General features: G+C 33.7%; 1 protein-coding gene across 3 annotated transcripts in view; it reads left to right on the top strand.

The window, feature by feature from the left end:
• The window catches only part of LOC149805959 (uncharacterized), a 125,576-nt gene extending 109,697 nt beyond the window's left edge, over positions 1-15,879 (top strand). For all 3 annotated transcript variants that reach the window (XM_089950751.1, XM_089950749.1, XM_089950750.1), the window contains one exon: positions 2,096-15,879. In XM_089950751.1, the coding sequence (XP_089806877.1) occupies positions 2,096-2,143 (48 nt within the window). In that variant the 3' untranslated portion in view covers positions 2,144-15,879. The remainder of the gene's footprint in view (positions 1-2,095) is intronic.
• The last annotated feature ends 3,171 nt before the right edge of the window (positions 15,880-19,050 follow it).

The raw sequence follows: 19,050 nt of genomic DNA, 5'->3' as shown, positions 1-19,050 counted from the left end.
ATTAGAAACTGTCTCGTGTACCACATTTTTTTGTGGGGGGGGCGACTAGGAGGTGGGGTTGTATCTCCAAGATCATGGGTTAGCATTTTTAGTTTTCAATCATACTTTCCTTTTCCATTCTGTAACATTTAAAAGCCATTTGAGATTATGGGATGAAACTTGGCACACTTGTACATCATCATTAGTAGGTTTGTCAGACCACATTTGGGAGGTGGTCTTATCTTCAAGGTTAAGGTCAAGGGTCAGTATTTTAAGTTTACCATCATGCTTCCCTTCATGTTTTGTAACTTTAGATCCATCTGAGATTAATGGATGAGACTCTCAGTATTTACCATGATCACATTGGGATCATATCTTCAAGGTCAGGGTCAGAGGCTAATGATTTAATATTTTGTTACATTTTCCCTTCTGCTCTAGAACTTATAAGCTGTTTAAAAAAAAAACATATTGACACTGGAAGAATTGTGGCATTCTTTGTTTTTGGTCTTGTCTTTAAGGTCAAGGTTATGGGTATATATTTCATGGCCTAATTTCTGCTTTATATCTTAAAAGGGGGCCCCGAGTGGCCGAGTGGTCTAAAGCGCTCTCCGTTACGGATCACTGCCATCTCATCTCTGTCTGCGTGGGTTCGAGTCTCGGATTTGGCTAATGTGGGTATGTGAGAAAGCTTGCCAGTAGCTTCTCGTGGGTCGGTGGTTCTTTCCGGGCTTTCCCAGGTTCTTCCTCCACCAATTATACTGACCACCATGTATAGCATAGTGTGTGCTGAAAAATGGCGTTAAACCCTACAACAACAACAACAACAACAACAACAAATATCTTAAAAGCTGTTTGAAGTTCAGGGATGAACCATGGTACACTAGCTTTCATTTTTGTTTCATGGCATTTATGTATCACAGTCAGTGTTTTATCTTCTAACTTAAGGTCATGAATGGATTTATTCCCTTTTTCTGCAATTTTGCCCAAAAGCACTTTGAGAAACCTAGTTACTTTCCATGCATGCCTAGTGATTCAAAAACTGTGTCACAATGTCACAGCCAGATTTCATCACTGTATACTTTTGGTGACCTTACCTTTGCTGAATTTGCTTGTTCCCTGTGACATCATGTAACAGCAGTCTCAAGAACTCTTAGATGTGCTAGTCTGATTTGAAAAAAGCATCACTGTAGCTATGGAGACACAAGGGCATGTCTCCCAAAGCAGGAGAACATGTTATTGGTATCTGCAGTGGATACTTGTTCAGATAATTCAGATGCTAGAGCACCCTGTAAGCACTGAAATGGCTGAAATTTGAATTGAGATTAGCCTATTGAAAGTCCATATTAATATTTAAAGTAAAGAATGGGCTTTGGCTACAATATTTAAGTTGTATGTTTCAGAAAAACAGTACCAAGGACCAAACATGAGATAAATTACAAATTATCATTGCAAGACACCATTTCCACAATAAATATTTTTTTAAAACTCATTTTCTTACTCCAGTGCTATTCAATGAAATGAACTCTCCATAGCGAAACCTAAATGTGTTCAAAACAAAAACATACAAATACTATCTCGAAAGGCAGTTTTCATTGTAAATATTGAAATACATGCAATCCAATTTTGGGTTAATGCATTTCATATACACTTTGTGCTTTTATGCCTAATTATTAGGTTATTTTCCTCTCTTGCATTTTCAATGATTTGTTCATCCTGAGGGTCTCAAGGGAGAATATTATTTTATTCTGAGTTACCCTCATTAACTAAATTATTATTATTATTATTATTATTATTACATGTATTTAGGAGATCCAGTTTTGGGCATTGTTTTGGCTGTGCACATTTTCACCTGTAGCATCATCATTAATAGATAGTGAAACATAGGTATCTTTTTTTCTGCATAAACAGTGGCTGGGTATTAACAATGTTACAATCGTATGCAAAGAATAATCTTAATGTTCCTCTTTAGTCATACATCTAAAGGGAGTGTCCATCAAAATGAAGGTTTCAAGTGAGGCAGTCCTCTGCAGAATCTGTCTAATTAAATTGGTCTTTGGAATGTGTTTGACTAGTTCTGTTATACCATAAAGTTTTCAAATTCCCCTTCTCTTTGTAGGTAGATTCCCATTCCTCAGACAAAGTGGACAATCTCCCATCTGTATGATGACATCTACCTTGATGTCTGAGAGGCAGGCAACATATTACCAGATAAACCAAGATGTGATGACAACGATAATCTACCCTACCTGTCAACACAATTTACAAGTTTGAGAAGATTTTTTTATCAAAAGTTCATCTTTCGATGAAGACCAACATTGTAACAGTGTTACAAAATTCATCTTTTCTGAGAAATGATGACCATATTAGAGTTCTTTGCCAAACCATCAGGAATAGATAAAAAGCAAAGATTCTATCAGAAAAATACTCTGCTTTTACTCTACACTCACCAGAGTTAATTTGTTGTCAGGGTATTTATCATCATAGTTTCACTTTTCTTTCCCTCATTTCAATGCCTGTTTTAAATATGACACAACTTCCATGAAGTCTATCAAATATGCATGAAATCAAGACAAGCTACATTCACTTTATTTGAAGTATGCATTTCAATTTTGCATTATTTATATTGTGTCCATTACATCTAGTTGAATAACCAGGTGCATACATTTGATTGTAAGATTTTGTTATCTTCTTTAAAGAAGTTGACTTATCTTCCTTTGGAAAATCAGTATTATGTACTCAGACTGTTTTATTGTATGTGTATTTGTTTAATGTTTGCCACATCATGCATGTTTTACTATAAGAAGGAAATCTCAGAATTCATATTTTGGATTAAATTTAATTTTGTAAAAGGTAAGTTTCTACATCTTTTATTTGGGTGCCACCCTGAAGTCAGTGGAGCCCTATAATAATCATATCTCGTGTTCCATCAATTTGCCAGGCCATCAACAGTTTAGTTTCTGCAGAATAACTTTACTGAAAATTATTGGATTTTAATGATATTATGTATGAAGCATTATACTAATGAGACTTCAGCCTTTTTAGTTATCATTTGGAGGAGTTATGGTCCCTGATTGCCCAGCCACCTTACTTCTTTTCTGCAGCATAATTTTACCAATATCTGTTGGATTTCAGCCAAATTTGACATGCTCATTTATATTCACGAGGCCTTGAGTGAAATATTTCCCAAAGTCCAGTACTTCATTTAGATTGCCCAGCATCCTTTGCAACATAACTTTACCAAGATATGTTGGATTTCAGTAAAATTTGACGGCACTTTAATATTGATTAGGCGTTGTATGAGTTCAATTTCCAGCAGTGCATGGCCTCACTTACAAGAGTTATACCACCTGATTGCTGATGGTTTCCTCAAAATAACCCTACCAGGGTTTGATGATTTAAACCAGTTTTGACAGGCACCTTCATATTAACAAGATCCTAAATTAATTAGATTTTCAGCATTCTACAACTATTGTACAGGAGACAACTCAGACTTTGGTTTCCAGAGCACAAAACTGACTAACGTATTTTGGATTTCAAGCAAATTTGGCATGCTCCTAGACCAGGTGTATCCAACCCGTGGGTTCTATGTGGCCCAGTCCTTCACATCATGTGGCCTGTGGCGATGCAGGCAGTCATTTGGAAAATATGTATTTTAATGAATATGCATAATTAATGATAAAGAACTGTTCTTGCTTATACTGCCCATGACCTTAAGCATTGTATCTGTTTTGGTCTCCAGTCAAACAAGGCTAGATGCTCTTGGTCTAGACCTTGAAAGAGCTAAGGTTTACAGCATCCCATGAGTATTACAGGAAGTATGCCCCCTAATTTCCTGTCCTCTGACTGGTGTTTCCAGGATTTGGGAGGTGGGGTGGTTTGATCCAGATTTTTTAATTGGCTTTATATTGATGGGACTTTTAATGGGTTTGATTTTAAGTATTCTACAGCATAATTTACAGGAGTTATGGCCCCTATTTTTTTACTGACTTTGGCTTTTACAGTGTATCCTGACCAAGATTTGTTGGATTTCAGTCAGATATGTTACGGGGCTTTAAATTGATAAAAACATAAGGGAGTTCACTTTTCAGTATTCTATAACTTCATTTACATGAGTGATGCCTTGTCATTACCTGTACTCTTAACTTTGGTTTATACAGCATTAGTTTACCAAGAATGTTGTATCAAAACCAAATTTGGCATGATTTATTATTTGGAGGCATTCTTGAATACATTTAATTTTGAGCATTCTGCATTATCCTTTTGAAGAGTTATGACCCTTGATTGCCTGTCCTCCTGTGGCTACTGCAACATAAATTTACTAATAAATATTGATTTCAGCCAGTTTTTTCATGAACTTTTATATTGATGAACACTTAAATGGATTTGATTATTACCATTATTTGAAGAAATTATATCCCATAATTGCCTACTCTCTGAACTTTGATTTTCCAACACAAATTTTGCTATTTTGACATGCAAAATTTAGTAAGTGAGGCCAGATTTGATGCAGTCATCACCAATATTCAGAAAGAAAAAGTTGTCTTATATTAAAGATTTAAATTTGACAATAGACGAGATTGTCAGAGATTAATCTCTAGGTGAATGAGTTTTGAATTATTTTTTTTATAGTAAATATGCATTTCTTTTTAAGTAAAGGTTTAGCATTTGACATAGGTACCTGGCATAAAATAAATGTATCCTGTTTTTAACTATATGACTGAATTTTTTTTATAAATATCTCCTTTTCCTACTGCAAACTATCATATTCAGTTAAAAATATTATATTTTCACTTTCTATAATTTCTTAACTGTTGATGTAAAGTTTAGATTAAATCTCAGTATGTGATTTGTAAATGACAAGCTAACACAGCAAGTTTTTTACCATGCTCAAATGAACAATATTTCTTGTAAAAATAAATAATCAGTAAGTGTTATTATACGTTTAAAAAAAATATATTTTATGTATGGCATTTTAGAATACTATGTAACTGTGTTGTTTGAAGGTAGTCATTTCATCACTATTAATTTATCTTTTAATGGTGCTTGTAAATTCCATTTTAGCTTTGTGAAGAATACTATACCCATTTCACTTGGTCATTTATTAGAATGCTTCCAGATTCTAGGAAGAGGTTGTTGGCATTTATTTGAGGCTTCATAAATTTGAAAATTTAATTCCAAAACTTAAATTTTGTATTAAAATGTGGTAGGAGCTGATAATTTACGAGATCTTGGCATTTTCTTGAATAAAATACACCATGCCTTTGTAGACATTTTAGTGTTAAGGACACAGTTTGATGCGGAATGACATTCATGAACCACTTATCGTATCAGCACTTTCATTTTTGCCCTCTATAAAATGACCATGTGTCCACAAAATGTGGTACCTTGAGTGTCCTGGATTCACAGATTTCATTCTAAATGTAGTGGTATTTACAAATATATAAGGGCAGTTACCTGTACAGTTTGTTGTAAATGGGTATCGTCACATGTTTACAATCACCATCCAAACATTCTTAGAATGTTGTTACTACGTTCCTACTACATCTAACAGAACAAATATCACTCATGTTCTGCCCCTTTTCATTACAATAAAAAATTTGTAACTGCCATTTTACCAGAACAGTATTTGAACTATTTTTTATTTATGCATATAATATGTAAATAAATAGCTAATAACTGAAAGACAGTTGTTAGAAGCAAATCTTAAATAATGCAAACTTAATTTCATTTAATTATACAAGATAAAACTGAACATTTTCATTGTACACATTTTAAGAGTGTTTAATCAAAATCTCACAGCTTGACTTTAGTTTTTTTTCAGAATCTTTGGAAATATCCCCTTGGTTGTAGATATATTTGTCATAGTTTCTCTTGAAACAAAAATATTGTGGAATGTATAGATTGGCAGAGGATTTTAGATGTATATACTGTGATATGGAGTTTATGAAAGGAGTAGAATATTATATGCCACAAGTTACTTCCAGCAAGTGGAATATTTGTAATACAAGTTTTATAATGTAGAAGGAAAATGACAGTAAGATTCTGTTTAGCACATAGCGTAAGGAGTTTTGCATTACTCAATGATGTTGATTTGTTACACTGCTAAGTGTTTTGTACCAATGTGTAAAATACAGTTTTTAAATCACTGGGCTGAAGACCAAGTGAGCTTATGGTATGGGTCTGTGTCCATCTATCCACATTTGCTATTTGCCGTTTCTCAAAATCCACGGAGCTAATTTAATTCAAGCTCTGTAGGAATGTTCCCTAGGAAATACTCTATTAAAATTGTGTTTGGTATAGCTTCCATAGCCACTTTATGGAAAACCTATTTTCAAGACATCCAGAACAGCTGAAACAATTTATCAAACTTGGTTGGAATGTTTCTTAGGGCATGCTGTATCAAAATTTTGTCTAGTGTGGCTTCCTAAGTAACCAGGTGGAGCACCTATTTTTGCCTACTTCTCTAGAATGGTTGAACCAATTTTGATAAAAACTAGTTTGGAATGTTTCTTGACACATGCTCTATGAAAACTGAGCCTAGAGTGGATCCTTAGGCATCAGTGTCTTCTCCATTGCAACTTGTCGGTAAGTTATTTTTTACTTTTTAAGAACGGCTGAGCCAGTTTTGATCAGACTTCTTATAAATATTTCTGTGTACATGATTTATCAAAATTCCCACCATGGTGACTCTCCTCATAATTTTGTGGTTTCCTTTGCAGCCAGGAGGAATTCTCCAGAATATCTGAGCTCATTTGGATCAGACTTGGTGGGAATGTTTTCAGGCCATGCTTTGTCAAAATTATTTCCATGGTGGCTCCCAAGCATTGTTGTGGCTTCCATATCAGCTATATAGATAAACCAAATTTAGCTTCTTCACCAAAATCATCTTCACTAGCCAAGGTTCCGATAACTCTATCTACACCTTGGCAGATTGAACAGCTATATGGATGCATTGTCCTAGCGACATCTATTGGATTTCATGTGTTGCCTCCCTTAGTATGTAAGTCCAACTAACCAATAGCCTGGTGCATCGTACATTGGCCAAAAACAGTGGTCGCAATTGACCTAAAAAGGATACTTTGTAAGTTTAACATCCAAAGTATGACTGTGTATCAGAGAGAAGCCATTACATGTCTGTTTGAGTGAAAGGTATTTGTGCAAACACAGACTGGCGCTGGAAAGTGCTGATTTATGTCCATTCAAGTTGTGTGCTCCCCTTGTCTCAATCATGTATGAGCGGTGTTCAAATTTGAACAACCTAATTTTGATTGGATGTGGTGGCTTGCTGCCACAACCAATGAAATTCACAGACCCAAAGCTCAGAAATATCTGCTCAATATGCCAAGGTGTAGATAGGGTTATCAGAACCGTGTCTAGCAAAGATGCACAAAATGGCTAAACCAATTTTCTTTATATTCTAGTAGAAATCTTTCATAGGATACTCTCTATACATTCTATCAGAATTAAATCCAAGCTGGTATAGCTTTTTAACAACCAGGTGGAAAACATAATTTCAACTTATTCTGCAGAACAGATGAAGCCATTTCATTTAAGCTTGGTTGGAATCTTTCACAGGACATTCTCTATTAGAAATTCATATTGGGATTGCTTCTCTGGTAAATTTGTGAGGCTGCCATAACAACTATTTATTAAACCTATTTGTAACTTATTTTCCAGAACAGCCAATTTTGATCAAACATGGTTATGCTATCAAATTTGTGTGCAGGGTGGCTTCCCTTGCATAGCAGATATGGAAAACCTTTGAATTGCTGCTCTAAAATGACTAGGTTGATTTTTATTGCTTTTCATAGGAACAATTTATTATCAAGCATGCCTCTTTAGCAATGACGTACTTCCTATACGTGGAAAACATATTTTGAACTTCACCAACATGGATGAATGAACTTTGATCAAGTTTAGTAGGAATTTGCATAGAACATGTTTTACCAAAATTATGGTATGGATGTTTTCCCAAGCAACTATGTGGTTTCCATAGCAACCAAGTGAAGAAAAACTTTTTAATTTCTTCTTCAAACAGCTGAGCTAATTTGGGTCAAACCTTACAGGAATGATATTTAAAGCTTGTTGTACCATGGGTAAAATACCAAGTACTTGTATGGATTATGTAGCAACCCAGTCGCCTTCTTACAATCTGGATTACATTTGGTACAATGTTCTTGTGCCAGAATTGCATTTAGAAGGGATCAGATAACATTGATGTGGCTCCATGGCAACCACATGGGTAAAATAAACCTACAAACGATACTCATCTTCCATCATGTATGGATATTGGTACTAATATAATTTTTGTTAAATTACCGAATTTTTCTTCCAAATTTCCTGACCATATCAGACTAAACATGAACACCATTCACGTTCATATAAAAGTTGCAAATACATCATAATGTTCAGCTGAAATTACTCCAACTTGAAACGCAATTAAACAGCATGTCAGACAACATTATTTCAGCCCCAAACTGGAAATTGTCTTGATATAATACCTTTTAATCCAAGTAACTAGCTTCATTACTACTTCATTTGTCTCTTAGACCAGGGTATGTCTTGTGAGCAATATCAGGTCCAACACTGGACATTTTGTTACGATGTCATAATGCTTATAAAGGTGAACCGTATATGATAAAAATGAATATTGTATAATTAAGAATGTCATTGATCCCATAATTTCATTTTCATTTTGTTGGTGCCTGATTTTTTGGCATTTGTAGTAACTACAACCATGCATTTTAATACCCATATAGGAAATAAATACCATGCATTTAAATACCCATGTGGGAAATAAATGATACTTCCTTCATAGGCATCGCCATGAATGCAAGTGCTGACAGAACTTTACGCTTGTATGAACAGTGTATTCAGACATACAAATGATATAAAAATTGAAAGTCCAGTCTTCAAAACAATTTGTTACGTCTTTTATTAAATTAGTGATAGACCTCAAATACAAATGCACCTTAAAGATCCAGCAAACGTTTTTTTAAGGTTTATTAACTTGTCTATTTCAATTGACCTTTCCTGCCAGTATTTATTGGCGTATAAAACACATCTTTTGTGAATCCAATAGAACCAGATCTGCCGTTGCATAATCATAATGCGCCAGTAGGTTATGGCCCAAGCTGTTTGCTTGCAGACCTTGAAATAAAATGAACCATATAGAGTACTGTGATGCAGGTCTATTCTGTTTGTAGTTGGGCATGAGTTAAACACAGACCAATAGAGCATTAAAATTGCCAAGAATTCCTTATTCCCATATAAAGGACTGCAGATACATGTATTTGTTTGCTTTATATGCTTGAATCAGACAATATCATTGAGAGTTGTCAGCTGATTTTTCACTAATCTTGGTATGCACAGATCCTTTTAGTAATGAGGGGTTTTCAGTTACCTCCCCAGGATGTCATACAAGGATAACAGGTAAAACATTTATACCCGATGAAATGCTTGCTCTCTTCTTTAGTTTAAAAACTTTGTATCTCCATTTTCATTATTCTTATATAAACACAGATCTAGTTATTAATATTGGAAGTTTATAACTAAATTTTCCACACAGGGCCAGAAAGGCACTGAGACAAAGCATAAAAATAAAGATTATCTCACACTCAAATTGGCAGGTGTGAGATAACCAGCCATGTTATTTTCTTTTCATTGAATTAAACTATATGTACTGACATTAACAGGTAAGATTTTTAATGTTTTCAAGCAATTAAACACTGTGTTCTTTGAATGAGTATCCTATTTTTTTATGAAAACTTGCATTTGCAAATTTCTTGTAAATCATGTTTTCTTTTATTGATCAAGATTGATTTTTTTTTATCAAGAATCCAAAATCACATTTAAAATTATCCTAACATTAAAAAACAGATAAATTAAAAAAAAATGTACTTTATGACTGTAAAGAATATAACTGGGTATACCTTTTTGCTCTTTCAGTAGTTTAAGATTGAACTGCAATGTTGGTAATGATAATTGACTAAAAATTAGTTTAGCTTTAAAAATAATTAATTAAAATGACTGTCCTGGCATTCAAAAAATGGATTCATGAAATAATCAAATAAAATCAGGAATATGACTACTGGTATGTTTTCTTTGGTTCCATTATTAAGTCAAGATTAAAAATCTACATCATAGAATCCAAGTTGATAATTAATCAAACATTAAAAAATTGATTAATTTTGAATTTAGAAAGGGAATTAGCTGTGTGGAGTTTGATGCCTTAATATAGGATCTCCCATACTTAAAATTAGGTGACTTCACCTTTGATACATTGCTTGTGTGCAGAATCAAGAGTCCCATGCTTTCTTTTATCTTTCTCTTTTATGATCAAGGTTTAAAAAATGTGTCCAAAATCCAAGTTAACTAAAAGAGGATTAATTTCAGTATTACATATTCTTTGAAAATGTAGGGAAGGTAACTGTAGACTTTTTCACATTTGTTTTGGCATCAACAATCAAATTCACATATACAGGTTACATAAAAATTGTATATTTGTGATATGTTTTTATGGGTTTAATGCCATTTTTCAGCACATGATAGGCTACACATGGTGTCCAGTATATTTGTGGAGGAAGAACTATAAACCGATGGGAAGCTACTGGCAAGCCTTCTCAAATAACACGTTGGCCAAGCCTGACAATCAAACCTACGTGGAGAAAGATGAGATGTCAGTGATCTGTAAAAGCAAGCACCTTAGATCACTCAAATTTTACATTTTGTAAAATTGAATTTTTTTAAAAACTGTTTTAATATGAGACTGAATAAAGCAAATTATTCACACATTTCAAAATAGATAAATTAAAGTAGAAGTACTTTAATAGAAATAAATGTAATCATATCAAGCATTGTTGGATGAAAATAAAAAATAAATATCAGAAATACAGAATGACTGGAACTTATAAAAATATTTAATGATGCTTCAAAGAAAGCACTTTAATAAAACAAGTAATTCTTATGTAGATTCTCCACAATAGTTTATTCATTGGTATTAAGCCATAACCTCACAACTTATAAGGGAAGTTATTTCTATTGATGAAGAATGTGATGTTTAAAAGTGTCTGTAACAGGGAATATTTATTCTATTTAATATTAAAAATCAAATGAATTTGAATTATTTTCAAATATGTTGTGCAGGGGGGGGGGGGTCAACTGTGGTTCATACTTCAACTGTTAGTTAAATGTTATACCAATTTATTTTAATGGAGTTGTTTAATTCAGGATTTAAAAGTCCACAATATATTGTCAATAGTAGCTGAAGGCCATTCAGAGTAATAGGAATTGATCCAGTATTGTACTTCTCTGGTGTTTTAAGGGGAAGTTTAAAGTCTTTTTATTGTAATAAGCTCGTAATGTAATACATTTTGGGATAAGTGGAGTTGGGGTGGGGTGGGGTGGATGGTGGTCTCATCAGTGGATAATGCCTCCTAAACTACAATTTACTACCATTTCTTCAAGTTAGGGATGAACTTGTCACTGCGCATGGTCTTATCATGTGAGTTTTAAATACAGCACATACAATATAACATGCTTAAGAATGAGTAAGAATAAGATTGAAATGTGTAAACATTTATCACAAGAATTTTCAAGTATATAAAATATTCTCAAACTGATTTATTCGTTTTAGAAGTATATTAATGTATATCACAAAATTGCTTGTGCAATTGTTAAAAATATTTTCTTTTGAAATTCCAATTTGATATTAAGAAATACTGTTTAACAATGTGTACAAATAAAGATTTGAATACATTGGTCTCCCTCGATATTGTGAGACTTCTTTCAAGTAAGGTAACTCCAGCCCCCATCCCATGCCTAATACCAAACCATCCCATCCTAAATCACTTTTTTACATTGGTTCTCCAACAAGAGGACACCTATCTTAAATGGCTATGTTTGTATGGCCAGAGATGATGGGGTCCACTGTTTTGGTATGTATTTATGGATGTAACTTTTGTAACAGCCAATGTAAAGTCAAAGTAAATTAGAATTGTCTTTTGTTGTTTTGTGAATTTAGATAACTGTTCATATAGTTGTTCATGATAAAAACTTAGACCATCCAAAGAAAATAATAACAGAATTATTTAGTAGTATTAACTTGATCATAATGAATTTACCAATGTCAGACTGTCCCAATATATATATATATATATATATATATATATATATATATATATATATATATATATATATATATATATATATATATATATGCTGTAAAGGAATCTGTGGACATATTTATATTTTATCATATATAAAAACCTTCACATTTGGCCTTATAGCTTAAAGATAACTTAAGAAATATTTGCATAATGCTGTGTGTGTCTGTATTTTACTGTTTAAAAAGTAACCGCTTACGCTGTGTGAGAACTACTGGACTGGAATATTACTTTAGTCACTTTGCATACTACTGATAATATATAAAGAAAGAAGGGTATTTTGATATCTTTTTGCTTTACATCCATCATGGTGTGCATAAGCTTTGAAAAGATGCCTAATGGCATTTTTGTCTTCAAAATATGTGGGTTTTTTAATTGCTTAAGAAAATCGGGTTGTTTATTATTAATTACAAAGAAAACAACATTCAAAAGTGCTATACACAAAGGTAAATGGAAATGGCTGGCTGGTGTATCAATTTCATGTCTTAAATTAATTTCTGCCAAAACTCATAGAAAACAATTCTTTAGGGAATATTAAGTAACTATTTTCATACCAGAACCATCCAGTTTACTCAAAATTCTGATATTTATCAATTATATAGTTAAGTCTATTCCTTTTTCTTTTTGTTTGTTTCAAATTATTGTTGAGCATAGGATAAAATTGCATGATCATCAGTTTCTGTTAACTGATCATTGATTGATTAGTTTTAACCATATAATGTCCTGCCAAAACCAGGTCTAAATTTCCAGTAAAGTCTGAAATGGCAGGAATGGTAGTACCATTGGTACAGATCTGAATGTCAACCAAATTCAATCACAGAAATCCTAATTGATTATTTAGTAAAAAAAATTTATATGTGACTGATGGTTAACCAAATCAGTTGAAAGTGCACTACACTGTAATATGGTAGTTTGGGTCCATTACTGCCGATCATGCTATTTGCCTAGTGAGAGTGATCAAAAATTTTATGAATGCATGTATTTGAGTTGAAGAGGGTAGGATGGTGGGCCTCAACAAATGCCAGTCAAACATCTAGTAATAATTTAACTAAATGCCAGTAATATATAAAAATTGGATTTTGATATTCCCATGCTCATTGAAAATTAATAATCACAGTGTAAAATATAAATTATGATCTTTAAGCTATATATAGGTTTCAGAAACTTAAATGAATTATGTTTATCAGCTTGGTTGATGGTTATAAGGTTATACATCAGGTTATAAGGGCAATGAAAATAGAAATGAGGAGCCATGACTCGACCATGTTAAAGTTATAACAGGATTCCCCTGTACAAAGAACAGCAGAAATGAAGCTTCTATCAGATTTCCAACTGCTTCAGTTTGGGCTGAAGAAGCACAGATAAATGAGGTCTGATTCACAAGTTTTGGTTATACCAGTTTTGCATGGTACAGACCATACAGGTAGTTGGGGGAATATATTTGATTTGTATGAATTAGGTTGGGATAAACGAGGTTCATTTGTGCCACAGATGTGAGCGCATTTTGCTAATTCTTACAAAGGTTTCTCTTGGCAAGCATGTGGTCCATTCATTCTGTCTGTTTCGTTATGTGAGTGCATTTGATTTGTATTATACAATGTATAATAACCATAAAAGATGCCTAGAGATTAAATCAAACGTGCAAGCTGTTTTTGCCTATCCACATTATAGACGACAATTATGCATTTATTCATGTAATGCATATATGCATGTATATAGTAATTTTGTTTTCTTTTAACCAATGTTTTTGTAAGAATAAATATAAGATCCTACATTAGTGCTGATTTCAAATGAAATTTAAGAAACTATTGTCAGATGAATTCTGTCTTTGCAAGCCTTGTTGAGCAATCGATTGAAATTCTTTAACTTGTTTCATAAATATCATTTGAACTGAGCACAAATGTAAGATTCTGTTTACCACATGGCAAACAAAAAAAAAATTGGATTAAATTTGACAGAACACGGAAGAATGTAGTAAAATGACCTATAAACACATTCTGATCTCTTGTTCATTACACCATTGCCTTACATGATGTCATACTGATATACAAGTTACATATGGAAAAATTACGGTATCGGTATAATTACCTACATAACACGAAAGCCATATGTTAACATGTCTGCATTCATTGCTTAAAAAAGTATAATAAATAAAATTAGCCCATATTTTAACATTGTCTCAATATTGGAATCTTGTCTCTATAGTGGAACCTGTTTTATCTTGCCCCTATGTATGCCTAATATTATCCTATTGTTAAATCACAAACTCTGTCGAGTCTTGTTTATATGCAGTAAATTTTCCATTATGGTATAATGCCGCTTATTTGGACCAATTGGAAGAGTTATCTGAATAAATTTTTAATTACTAGGGGATTTCAATTTTCAGGGAACATGGTAGGAATCTGTACCTGTGAATGATTGACATTCTGCTCTATCAGTTGTGGAATATACCATGTTTGTTGATCCATGCATCAGAGTTAAAGTTCTTTATGTGGTCAGTTAGCCAGTCATGTTACTTTGTATGTGGATACATCATGATATGTGAAGAAAAAAAACACTGCTTTACTTTAAGTTTGTGGGCTGGCTCAACATGCAGGCTATGCCAGCTTCTTGTTGGTTTCTTAGATGTTAATTAGCTCACTGCTTATTCCAGTTGCAATTTATGGTAACAATTCAGGACCAGAATAGACGGGTTCCACTAGTTTGCAGTGAGGCATCAGTTTCCAGTTTCACTGAGCATCTTGTTTTCTTCCTCAGATAAGGATATTTAAAATATCTTTTATTACTTGATTGGAAACAAGGAATTTATCACTGAACATTTAACAATCATCAAGTATTAAGATACAGACATAGTATCTAAAATTCATTTAAAATTAGTCTTATTTTTATATCTGAGGAAAATCTGGGGACTTTCTTATATTTCAGAAATTCCTCTTTTTTTTCAGAAATGAAAAGATTCTCAGGTGTGCAGTTTAAAAATAATTAAGATATTTTCTAAATTCCATTTTGCTGTCACCATATCAAAGAATAATTGCAGTGTTGCCTTAAGTACCATTGCAAGATGATATAAAATCTCCGTTTTCTGAAATTCTAGTAAAACTGGTCTTGATTTTTAGTTATTAAAATGTTTTCAGAAACAGTCCAATTTCCCTTCAACAGCCATGTCTGGCTGTAAATTTTCCACCATTTATTTGTCCCTAAGATTGAATTGCTACTAAACAGATACATTCAATTAAACCAAGTTTCATCTGTCTTTGACATTCACTTTTTATAATTTTGTTATTTCTGTGCCAAGTTTCTCAGACGATAATAAAAGATTTTCAGATACTAAGTTTATTGTCCTCTATATCTCCAAAGATATTTCACAATGTTGCTGAATGTTTGACAGGTTGCACTGTATCTCAGTCAAATCCATGGCACCTAATAAGTTCAGAAAATCAAGGTTTTATTGTAATGAGGAAGGAAAACAACATTAGGGTATCATTTTCATTGCATTTGTATTGTACTTTTACACTTGCTGTTTGGATGAATATTCATAGTTTCTATTTTTAATGAAGGACATAATAAATAAAGAAGCATAATTTCCTATTCCTTTAAAGAAAATGTGTAAGCTTGTATAAATTTTACAGATCATTGTGCATTATTTGCAGATTATATATTTTGCTTATTCTGTTATCAGATGTTGTTTATTGCTCAAAATATGAATGTGTTACCATAATAAATTCTCTAAATGATACTACAGACTTTCCTTTTGGTTTTCATACATTTCATCAATAGACATTATACACTGTTATGATGTCCATCCATGAGTCTGTTACCTTTTCTGTTTATGGCACACAAGACTGTTTGTTTTCCACAGTCCATCTTTACCAAATTTTGTGGATGGTTAGCACTTGTGCAAAGAAAGAAGCCTATCCATTTTGGGGTCAAAATGTCCAATGTCAAGGAACTGTGACTGAAAGAAAAAAAAATGGTGTCCATGCAATAGGTTTAGGACTGTATCACAGACCTTGACTCTATGGATGTCTTCCACTTTGTGTAAAGAAGATGCCTATTGATCTTGAGATCAAAAGGTCAAATATCAAGGTCATTGGTTTAATCACGATATCAGTGATTCTGATGTGGCTAACAGAAGAGAGCAGTGGAATGTATAAAAGAAGCGAGATTACTAATATTCAATACTGATACACATTTTGTACTAAATTTTGATTTATTTGTCTAACATCATGATGATATTAGTGTATGTACCAACTTTTCTTGTGTGTGTGTGTGATCTCAACCATTGAAACCTATTGTTAACATTTACAAAATCTGGCACTTTCCTACCGCAAAAAAGAACCAACAGGACAATAATTAGAGTCCAGGAATTTTTTTCAGGATATGTCAGTGAGTTTCTGTCAAATGAAAAAAGAAGCCAGGTTCTATCTGTCCCAGTGACACACTCCAGAAGAAAAAGATCAATTCAAACAACGGTACAGACTCCTGGATAGCATCGATTTGGAACATGCAGAACAGAATGTTGGAAGACTAGCATTTGGTACAATTTTGCTGAATTGTTTATAAACTTGTTCAATGTCTGATGTTTCCTAAGACTGAATACTAAGTAGATCTAAGTCAATACTTTCAGTTCAATGACGATAAACAAAAACTTGTCAGTCATGTGGAAATCATACATAAACATCTGATCATGGTGAGTATCAAGGAAGTCATGGAATTTGTTCCACCTGATGAGCTTGGCTACTTATGTGACAGCCAATACCTATTTAAAATTGTATTCCATGTTGGAACCTTTAGGAACTGTGTCCGTTATTTTAGTTGCATGATGTTGATTGCCCTCGCATCGAAAATGAATGATTAGGAGCGTGGATTGACAAACATCACAAAGATACATTTTTTAGTTTTGCCAGTGGTGCAGTTAAAAATTGTGGCAATCAGTACTGAGATAAGACAGGACAAGTTTATACCAAATGTAAAACAAAAGGACTCGCACTGACCTATCATCAAAGTCATATTGTGAATTGTGATGTATTAAAAGATGCATTAAATTTGGGTCTCGATCAAGAATTTTGTGTCACCAGGTCAACCTTCACAAGTTTACATGTGTAAGATGATCAAACTGTTATCATCCTCATCATCTCCAGCTTAAATTTCAGGGGAAGAACACATTTTATGAGGCGAGTCAAGTCTATGATAGGTCTTAACTTAACTTTGGACTTCTTTATAAATAATAAGGAACTGCGATGAATAGAATTCCCGAGATTGCTGCCTTTATACAATCTACACCACCCATTTGTAGATGAGTGACTTTATCTCCTGCTGAAGATAGCCCTTTTCCCGCTCTGAAGGCACATTTTTTAGAAGGGGAGAGGAAGAAAGAGGAGGGGACTAGATAATCAAAATTCAAAGCCCCTCCGAAATCTACCATCTGTTTTGTGGGAAGAGGTTCACCCAGCATTATCAGAAATACAGGAGTCAGGTCTTTTGTCTATGGATGGTAGGGGTGTGAACTCTGTGTCGGGAAGTGCGAGGGTTTGGGGTAGATAAACTTGGTTTCTGAACTCCCATGTCAGATGGCATCCTAGACGAATTAGGATGTCTGCTTGTATTAAGTCATGAACTGAATGACCCTTGGGAAGTAAATAATTCCTTTTGTCTGGCTTGCCTTTCATCCCTTTGTTGTGGCTGGGACAGCAGGTTCCTAAATGAGAGTACTGGTGGAGCAGCCAGTTGGAGGGGCAGTTCCTGAGCTTCCTGCCTCCAAATGTCTTCAATTTTGTCCCTAAAGAGCAACAGTGATCCAAAATGAGCCATTATTAAAGCCAGGACATGATGTGGTTTATGCAACATGATGTGAGGACACCGATATTCCTCTGGGAAAAACATGGTCTATCTGTCCTTTTCCAGTTAGCTTGCTAAACGTTTAAGTAAACAGACCAGACCTTGTTCATGAATTTAATGGAAAATGTCATTACGTATTTTCATAGAATGATTATTACAACATAGGTCAGGTGAAGAGGTATAAAAAGATATTTACTTCAGAATTACTCATTCCATATCTTAACATCAGTCTTAAAGGAATCTATTTTAGTTGTGTTTAGTTGAAAAGATTTACTTATTCCAACTATTCATTGGAATTACAAAGTGTTCACTATTTTTGAATTAATGTGAATTCATTCAAGAGCATTTTGAATTATATCATTGTAATACATCAAGACTGTTGGCACATTAGCTCATTCAAAACTACTAGCAATGCACCACATTCAATACTGGAATTCATTTAAAACACCACTGCAATTCATTCATAATACTCTATACTTTTAGGACTATTTTATATTTAACTTTCAATAGTGTAAGTTCTTTTTGAATTTTCACTTCATATTCTAGGGAAGTAAATTTAATGAATTTGATGACCCTTTTTGGTTTCCACTCTTTTCTGTTACTAAATTTAAGACCATACAGTCCTAACAACACTCACTGTGCGAATACTTTTGGTCTTTGTCTGCTTCCATGTTGGGATAATGCATGTCCTGAGGTAACATCGATGTAATGTCATTATCCTTGAATAATATACTGCCAATAACCAGCTGGTAGGCAGTGAAAAAAAGGAAAAGCTTGCTCTGCCACACAATTATGTCATGCCTGGCAGATGGTTGGCCCAGTTTCAGATGCCTGTAAGACTAAGTAGTCAACTTTGGTACACGTCTTGCCTCAATCTGCACATGTAGCCATTGACATGGCTATACAGGCAGATCTTTCACCAAGACTCCCATCCTTACAAATATATGAAGCCACATGTCTGATTAAATGGTCAGATCAATCATCAAGATCCATGTAATCAAGTCCAGGTATAGACAGCTGGGCTGGTTGGACAGCTGGTACAGCTCTGGATGGCAAGATAGTACTACAT

This window comes from Sinohyriopsis cumingii, chromosome 2, assembly GCF_028554795.1.
Source record: "Sinohyriopsis cumingii isolate HCF-2022 chromosome 2, ASM2855479v2, whole genome shotgun sequence".
In the NCBI taxonomy this organism is placed as follows: Eukaryota; Metazoa; Mollusca; class Bivalvia; order Unionida; family Unionidae; genus Sinohyriopsis; species Sinohyriopsis cumingii.
The sequence above is the reverse complement of the archived record's forward strand: the minus strand, read 5'-3'. Positions and strand labels throughout refer to the sequence as shown.